The 9,420-nt window shown below is 36.1% G+C and overlaps 1 protein-coding gene across 1 annotated transcript in view; it reads right to left on the reverse strand.

The window, feature by feature from the left end:
- DMC1 (DNA meiotic recombinase 1) overlaps positions 1 to 9,420 on the reverse strand; it is a 42,823-nt gene that overhangs the window by 18,919 nt on the left and 14,484 nt on the right. Inside the window, exons 7-12 of the mRNA XM_007111719.3 lie at positions 8,360 to 8,401; positions 7,185 to 7,257; positions 3,472 to 3,563; positions 2,987 to 3,060; positions 2,740 to 2,854; positions 1,684 to 1,744 (exon numbers count right to left, since the gene is read on the reverse strand). Coding sequence (XP_007111781.1) covers positions 1,684 to 1,744; positions 2,740 to 2,854; positions 2,987 to 3,060; positions 3,472 to 3,563; positions 7,185 to 7,257; positions 8,360 to 8,401 — 457 coding nt within the window. The remainder of the gene's footprint in view (positions 1 to 1,683; positions 1,745 to 2,739; positions 2,855 to 2,986; positions 3,061 to 3,471; positions 3,564 to 7,184; positions 7,258 to 8,359; positions 8,402 to 9,420) is intronic.

Below are 9,420 nucleotides of genomic sequence, written 5' to 3' on the forward strand. Positions count from 1 at the left end.
AGACACTTGAATATAACTGTGTATTGGATAAATAGTACACCAATGTTAAATTCCCTGACTGTGCTAATTATGTTGTAGTTATGTAGAAGAATGTTCTTGTTCTTAGAAGAGATATGCTGAAGTACTAAGAAGTGATGTGTCATGATGTCTGCAAATAATTCTCACTGGTTCAGAGAAAAAAACTCTCAAAAGGTTCACAAAACATATACACTTTTACATATATGAGCATGTGTGTGTATGTATCATATAGAGAGATTTTTACACACACATGCACACACACAAACACATAGAGGGGAAAAATGTGGCAAAATGTTAACACCTGATGAAACTAGGCAAATGATATTTGTGGATTCATTATGCTAGTCTTGCAACTTTTCTCTGGCTAAAAATTATTATAAATAAGAAGTTGCTGAAAAGACCTTTAAAAAAGCAGTACATAGATTCAGGGCTATTTTGACTGCTTATTCAGATACATAATGCTCAAAACTTGATGGTGGCAACTGAACTTTCTTTGAATTTTCTTTCTGCTTTTTTTGTTTTTGTAAAATATTTATTTATTTATTTGGCTGTGCCAGGTCTTAGTTGTGGCATGCAGGATCTTTTCTTTCTTTAGTTGTGGCTTGCGGGATCTTTTAGTTGTGGCATGCAGGATCTAGTTCCCTGACCAGGGATTGAACCCGGGCCCACTGCATTAGGAGCACAGAGCCTCTACCACTGTACCACCAGGGAAGTACTTCTTCGAACTTTCTGTTTCACTATACTACTTTAGCTCTCCTTGTCTTTCGTTTTTTTTTTTTTAATTAAATTTAATTTATTTTTTTATACAGCAGGTTCTTATTAGTTATCCATTTTATACATATGTCAATCCCAATCTCCCAATTCATCACACCACCATCTCCTTGTCTTTCTATTCACTGCCATCTTTCAAGCAGAGCCATCAATATGTATGTTATGTGCACAACTACTTCAACAAATTCTCAATATGCCTAGTGTGGAGAGAAATTCTGTTTCTTCAAACAGGAGACTTCTCTCACAGGAAGTCTCTTATAAATATATAAGAGACATAAATATATCTCATGTATATCCTGTAAATATAAATATATTTATATAACATAATAAATATATAAATTAAATATATATCTCATGTATATCCTGTAGACAGCCTGCTTTTTTTGTTTGTAGGCTAACAGCTTATCAGTGCATTAAAAACCATTATATAGATATTTAAATATATAAATATTTATAAATATATCTCTTATAAATATATCTCATGTATATCCTGTAGAGAGCCTGCTTTTTTTGTTTGTAGGCTAACAGCTTATCAGTGCATTAGAAACTGGAATATGTTTTTCATGTATCTGGAATATAAGTTTTTATTTCCCTAAGATCTTTTTCTTATTGTCCTCCAATATCCTTTTAGTCCTAGACAAAAAGGAACCCAAAGTATCTCTGAAAATAGTGAAACTATTGCTTTGTTTTATAAAAAAAACTAGAGAAAAATAGATCTGTATAACAAATAAATGAAATTTACAATTATGAAGTAATATGCACTGTGCAAAAAGTGATTTGTGACATATCTGTGTCCACATCAAGGCTGATGATTTTGGAATTATTTCCTATTCTACACTCTAACCCTTTTGATATTAACTTTTGTGAAATACAAAGCAGAATATTAGGGCTTACGTCATAGTTGCTCCTGGGTCAGCAGTCATTTGATTGGTCACAAACACAGCCACATTATATTCTGCATCAAGAAATAAAATTAAGAAACTAAGAGAATGACAATGTGAATATTAAAAGTTCATTGCTTACATTTCAGAGTTTAGAAATATTGTGCCATGAATTTATTTGATGAACAAGATTACATTCCTGTTTATTCATTGATATCATAAATTAAAGTTATTATTGTTATATTATTTAGGTACCTATTGTATTAGAATCAGTATTTTTGGTTTAAAAAAAGAGTTGTATTCCATGAAGGAAATATTATTTTTTTAATTTTAATTTTAATTTTAATTCTTTTTTTGTACGCGGGCCTCTCACTATTGTGGCCTCTCCCTTTGCGGAGCACAGGCTCCAGACGCGCAGGCTCAGCGGCCATGGCTCACAGGCCCAGCCGCTCTGCGGCATGTGGGATCTTCCCAGACCAGCACGAAGCCGTGTCCCCTGCATCGGCAGGCGGACTCTCAACCACTGCGCCACCAGGGAAGCCCAGGAAATATTATTTTTAAAAAATGGACTGCTTCCTGACATTATTCTGAGCTTCTCTGCAAAACCTACTTAGCAAACAGTCACAGGTGCTATTCTGATATCACCATTTATTTTAAAAATCTACCTTCTGAGGGGCTTTCCTGGTTGCGCAGTGGTTAAGAATCTGCCTGCCCCTCGTCCAGGAAGATCCCACATGCTGCGGAGCAACTAAGCCCGTGTGCCACAACTACTAAGCCTCCGCTCTAGAGCCTGCGAGCCACAACTACTGAGCCCATGTGCCACAACTACTGAAGCCCGCACGCCTAGAGCCGGTGCTCCACAACAAGAGAAGCCTGCACACCACAACAAAGAGTAGCCCCTGCTTACCGCAACTAGAGAAAGCCTGCGCACAGCAGTGACGACCCAATGCAGCCAAAAAAAAAAAAAAAAGAGTAACCCCTGTTCGCCGCAACTAGAGAAAGCCTCAGCACAGCAACGCAGCCAAATGTAAATAAATAAATATTTTAAAAATTAAGGAAAAAAATCTACCTTCTGAGATTTTTTGTAGTCGTGACAACATCTGGGCCAGTTTTTGCTGCCGTTCAGCCAACTCCCCACGACCACTGAAATCCACTCGGAAAAGTGCCATTATTGAATCAATGATCTGTGTAGGATTAATGTAAAAATAAATAATGCATTTGGAAATGGAAGGAAGAAGTTAATTTGAATTGGAATCAATAGAAGAAAGATAATATGCTAAATAGCTCTAGATTGAGCAATATTTAAAAGCTCGTACCAATAGTTTGAAGATGCCAGCTTCTTCATGGAACTTTGCTGCTACATAATCAAGTAGCTCCATCTGATGTTCACCTGGTGGGAAATGCAGTGGGAAAATGTTATAAAAACTAGAAGAAGCAGAGGCTAAGATCATGTATGTTCTTGGGAGTCAGGCAAAAGAGAGTCCTTGAAGGATTTTTTAAAATTACGACTTGATTAAATATATTTCATATTCTGCCTTAGCATACATACCAAATGCTACCTTATCCAAAAAGAATGTTACTCTCCATTTCAAAGACAAAGAATAAGAAATAATTTGAGAGCATTTCAATGTCTAAGGACTTACCAGATGATAAAATGTGTGGACTGACTAAATAAATTTGGAGAAAAGTAAAATAGAAAGAGAAAAGAATAGTGTCAAAATGTTGTAAGCATCACTCAAATAATAAATCAGTGCTGCCAACCTTAAAACAGCCTAAGCATCCAATTGCATGGGGCTCTTACTAGTATATGCACGTGCATAAAGTACGTTGTCCAGGACTGCATCATGGTCTACACTGAAGCGATCAGCAATGTCCCGAAGGCGATCTGGACGGCTGGAGTATGCCAGGATTAAGGATTCAATAAATCAATTCCCAAAAGTTTAGACAACAACTACAAAAAATAATACCGTAAGCAAGTGTATCAAAGAGAGGCAAAACGCTGTACCTGCAAAGGTATTCTGGAGGATACTAATAATCACTTAAAATCTATATCAGACTTTGTTTTTCATAAGTGCCTCAATTAATGAATACCTTAGGTAGTGATAACAGTGATAGAAATAATGAGACAGTAATGAATTTAAATATTAAATTATCTAAACAATAACCTTGGAATTTAGTTGTTATGGCCTCTATTACATTTTACAAAGGAGGACACTGACAAACAGAGATTAGGCAAATGACTCAGGATTATGCAGCAAATCAGTTCCAAGAGAAAAACTAGAAACTAAGATTTGTGAATCTCTGTTTTTCTCAGTTCAATAAATATAGACCTCGTCTAGGAAGATAATATCACTGAATTATAATTCAAGTCACTTCAGAGTGAATTAATTCACTCTCTTCATATTCCTCACTTGTTCAACATGAAATAGTTTAATATATCACTAACCACGTGTTGCCAACAAATGATAAATTTGACTACATAAACCAAAGGGTCAAAAAAGTAACTTCAAGCGTCAGAAGGGAATTATTATCATATAGTTTTTGGTTTATTTAGGGTTTAAAATCCACTTTCTTCTAAAGGAGTTGTGTTAGCATTCTGAAATTAGTAAATTCATATGGGGGCAAATTCAGTGTACCTGAAAAGGTATTCTGGAAGATGCTAATAATCACTTATACCTATCTAGACTATAAGGGAGTAATAAACATTCTTTATAGGTCTTTGGTGATCCTAACAATATGTCTATAATATTCTCTAAAGTGAAGTAAGATAAAATAAAATGCACGTCTATGGTCTCATTTCACTTTGTTCACAGTAATTGTATAATACTGATCATACTATAAGTAACTGTAAAGTAAGGACCATTTTTAATCTTATTCGTGACACTTAGAACTAGTTCAGTAAACATTGAATTGAATTGTCTTTAGGATTTCCCAGCCATCTCTGTCCTACAGCACTATATATGTTTTCTTCAGAGCTTTAGTGACAGCCACTTAAATCTTCTATTGCTGCTGAGCATACCCAGTAGATGTTTTTGGTGGACAAATCAAAGAAGACAAGGAATTGGAAAAGGCAATAAAAAATATTTTTCACTATGTCAGTTTTTACAAAGCCGGGTGACTATGTAACCAGGAATGTAAAAGTTGGGCTTATGCTGAAGGGAAGTTCAAATCAATTTTCAAATGTTTATTAACTGATTCCCATATGGAATCGGTTCCCATATTAACCAATTACCAGTGCAAGGCACTGTGGAGGATTTAAGGGTCATAAGATAATCTATGCCACAGGTAAGTGTAAAACATAATTATGTAGGCAAAATATAAACACATAAAAAGAAAAGTACCAAGAGAGAGCAGTATACATGTAAGAGACACTGAAAGAGTGAGAACATTCCACTCAGGCCCCTGCATGTCCTTGTTCCTCCCTATTCCCTCTTGCATATGACCTGGCTCCTAACTGTTTCTTTCAGCCATTCTTGATAAAATCCAAATTGCCCAAACAGTGGCAGCTATTCTGCAAGAAAAATTCCTCCCTCTCAAGAACCATCCTTAATCAACTGTTTCTGGAACTAGCTGAACTCCAGCTGAGCGCCTCTTCCTACAGTCCTATTGTTAAAAAGAATGTCCTCTGAACCTGATATCTCCTCAAATTACCGTATTTCTTCTATTTATTGGTTAATTACACACTGCCTCAATTCCTTACTGTTTATTTGCAACAGGCTTCCATCATCTTACTTTACTGCAAATGGCCTCTTGGACTCCTAACTGCAAACCTCAGTGATCTTTTTCAGTTTGCACCTTCTCTCTCTCTCTCTCTGTGGAACATCACTGACTACCATTTTCTTCTTGAAACTTTCCTTATGCTTAGCATCCACAACCAGATATCCTCTTACTTTGTCTGTCTCTATTGATTTGTCTTTTTAGTCCCTCTTCCTAGACATAGGCACACCCCAAAGTTATGTTCTCAGTCCTCTTCTCTTCTCTCTATGTAAGTTCTCTTGCCTCCCCCTGGCTATTTCATCCATATCCTTGGCCCTACCCCTTTCTCAAGCTGAGTTCAACATTTCCAACTGCCATAATGGATGTCCCTCTGTACCTCATATTCAACATATTAAAATGAAACATCACCTTTTCTCTGAAACATGATCTTCCCAATTCTGTCATCATTATTCTCCTAGCATCTAGACAAACCTAAGAGTGGTTTCCCAAGCCTCTCTTTCCTTTATCTACCAAATACGGTCATCAAATCTCATTACTTGCCTAGAATATTGCAAAAGAATCCAATTTACACCCATCATCCAGCTTCAAGGCCCTTCATATCTAAGACCCACCTTTCCAGTCTTGCTTTCTGAAATAACTTACACTTCAATAAAACTGCAATTCTTTTTGTTACCCAAACAGGTTCTTCTCTTTTTCCTTCTGTATTTTTGTTCAATTCAGACCTTTTTCTTTATTTGAGACCATGACTTTGAGTGAGTCAATAATCTTCTAGCTATTAAGTTAAATCTTAGGAGAAGTAAGAGAATTAAAAACAAATAAGATGTAATTTCCTCTCATGTATTTGTTTTGTCAATTTTATACCAAACCCATTTGGAGAAGTGAAACCTTTTTTTAAAAAAGGTGATTTGAGGGACTTCCCTGGTGGCACAATGGTTAAGAATCCGCCTGCCAGTGCAGGGGACACGGGTTCGAGCCCTGGTCCGGGAAGATCCCACATGCCGTGGAGCAACTAAGCCTGTGCGCCACAACTACCGAGCCTGCGCTCTAGAGCCCGCGAGCCACAACTACTGAGCCCACATGCCACAACTACTGAAGCCCGCGACCTAGAGCCTGTGCTCTGCAACAAGAGAAGGCACTGCAATGAGAAGCCTGTGCACCACAACAAAGAGTAGCCTCCACTCACCGCAACTAGAGAAAAGCCCGCGCGTAGCAATGAAGACCCAACACAGCCAAAAATAAATAAATTAAAAAAAAAAAAACTATGAAAAAAAGGTGATTTGAACATAGAAAACAAACGTGTGGTTACCAAAGGGGAAAGAGTTGTGGGGAGGGATAAATTAGGAGTCTGGGATTAACATATACACACTAATATATATAAAATAGATAACCAACAAGGACCTACTGCCTACTGTATAGCACAGGAAACTATACTCAGTATTTTGTAATAACCTAATAACCTATAAGGGAAAAAGAATCTGAAAAAGAATATATATATATATATATATACATATATATGTATATAAAACTGGATCACTTTGCTGTACACCTGAAACTAACACAACATGGTAAGTCAACTATACTTCAATAAAAAAATAAAATAAAAATTTCAGGGGGAAAAAGTGATTTGCAAACTCGACTAGCAACTGTTTTTCCTTGGCTTTTCTCATTATTGCTGGTTTACAGGGTGATCACAAAATGACATATTTCAAACAAATTCTCTTTTATAGTAACAGTACTATATCTCACTATTATGTTAGCAACTTGTTTATGTTAGCAACTTTTATTTAAAAGGGTTACAAAGTATTTTCTGTATCAATGAAGATAATCTTCCCTCCTGAGTAGCCACCTGCTCCTGGAAGTTGAGCTGTCACTAGAAAGCAATTAAAATTTAGTTAATATTAGTAAGAGTGAATAAACTTTGTACAAATGCATATATAAATTAACATGGTATTTAGGCTGGTTGCAACTCTAGCCATGTAGCAAGGAATAACGATCCTTTTGTTTCTAAACAACATACTATATTTTTATATTACTAACCAGTGGTAAGATTGTAAGTATTCTGCCAGCATAGTAGTAATTCAACAAAGAATGTCAATATCTTTCACAATGGGAGATATTCATGAAATTTAGTTCTCCTAAAGAAGTAGAATTTAAGTATCACTAACTTTTTTCTATAAGAAATAATCATAAATATAATTTATGCTACATAACTCATTTAAGTAACTTTTCAATTAATGTATGTCAAAATTTTAAATGCATTTTCTTTATATGAAGTAGTTAACACTAAGGAATTACTTTACATAAAGTACATACATTATTTCATTTATTTTTCAAAACAACCCTAAGTTTGGCACTATCATTACTCCTGTTTTACTGATAGGGAAAACCTGAAAGGTGAAGCAACTTGCCCAAGGTTACGCAGCTATTATTGGCCGAGCTATTTTGATGCCAGAATCCCCTTATTAAACACTTTTCCATGCTCCTTCTACTTAGGTCAAAGAAACGTAGTGTAATGTCTTTATGCAAAGGGAGGTATTTTTGCTTTAGAAACATTTAAGTCTTTTTAAGTTCCAACCTTACTCTATGGAAAGTAAGGAATTCTAGGCCTCAAAAGATTCTGTGACATTCTCATAAATACAATATAGAAAAGATAGAATGGGAAAAATCAAGACCATGAATGAACACCTCTCTCCACCAACACATTCATATACCCATTTACCTCCTCCGTATTTCCATTCAGGTTTTCAGAGTGCAGTACATACAACATCACCTCAAGCATCACACATTCAAAGACCAGCTCTGGTATTTGTGTAACCATGGGCAGTTTATGTAATGTCTCTGAGTTTTAGTTTCCTTGCAAGTTTGTTCAGATTACATGAGATTATGTAAGTACCAGGCACAAAGGAGAATAGTAAGTGATTGCTATGATTATTATTGTTATTGCTATTATTGTTGTTGTTACATATCCTTACCACAGAGGGTATGAGAGAGTTGGGTTTTTCCAGTTCGAAATTCTGTGAAATATAGAAAAAAAAATACATAGTTAATTTTTAGATATTTTCATAAAGAATAAATATGGCCTCAGAGTATGGTTTTCTTTTCCAACTGTCAAATCTCACACATAAAGTACCTCTGTGTCATGAATGGATTCTGCATATATGAATACCAGTAGTAAAAACAACTTTTAAAAGGTTTTCTTTTTCAGAACTGTCCTTTAGATAATAATTAACTTAAACCAAATTTTCCTTAGGAATAGTTATATAAGTGAAAGTTTAAGACTCCACCACAGGAATGAGAGTCTGGGGTTCTCCCACTGACCTGAGATCTTCAGGGGGGATCCCAGAGGGAGCCTCAGATTGGTGGTATTCCCTAGCTACCAACAAAAGCAAATTCTCTCCGGAAAAAAATGTCCCCACTCACCAATTTAGGCCTATTGAACTCCAACTAATTAAAATCAAGAAATAAGCTCACAAATGTCAATGAATACAACAGCAGGTAAGCCATTAAGACTGAGAGTCAACTGAAATAATTAAACACAGATTTATTTCTCCAAGTCAACAGAAACATCAACACCAACAAAACAAAACAAAACAAAACAAAATACAGGGACTTCCCTGGTGGTCCAGTGGTTAAGACTCCACGCTCCCAATGCAGGAGGCCCGGGTTCCATCCCAGGTCAGGGAACTAGATCCTGCATGCTGCAACTAAGAGCCCACATGCTGCAACTAAAAGATCCCGTGTGCTGCAACTAAGACCTGATGCAGCCAAATAAATAAATAAATAAATAAATATTTTTTGAAAAAAAAAAAAAACAACCAAAAAACAGATTTAGTTCTCTGAGGACTGAAAATACTGGAACTGTCAGGAATAGTACGTAACATAGCTATGCATGAACTTTTTTTTTTTTGACCACACTGTGTGGCCTGTGGGATTCTAGTTCCCCAACCAGGGACCAAACCTGGGCCCGTGGCAGTGAGAGTGCAGAGTCCTAACCACTGGACCTCCAGGGAATTCCTGACTTTTTTTTTAAATA

The sequence above is a fragment of the Physeter macrocephalus genome, chromosome 6, assembly GCF_002837175.3.
Source record: "Physeter macrocephalus isolate SW-GA chromosome 6, ASM283717v5, whole genome shotgun sequence".
Classification (NCBI taxonomy): Eukaryota; Metazoa; Chordata; class Mammalia; order Artiodactyla; family Physeteridae; genus Physeter; species Physeter macrocephalus.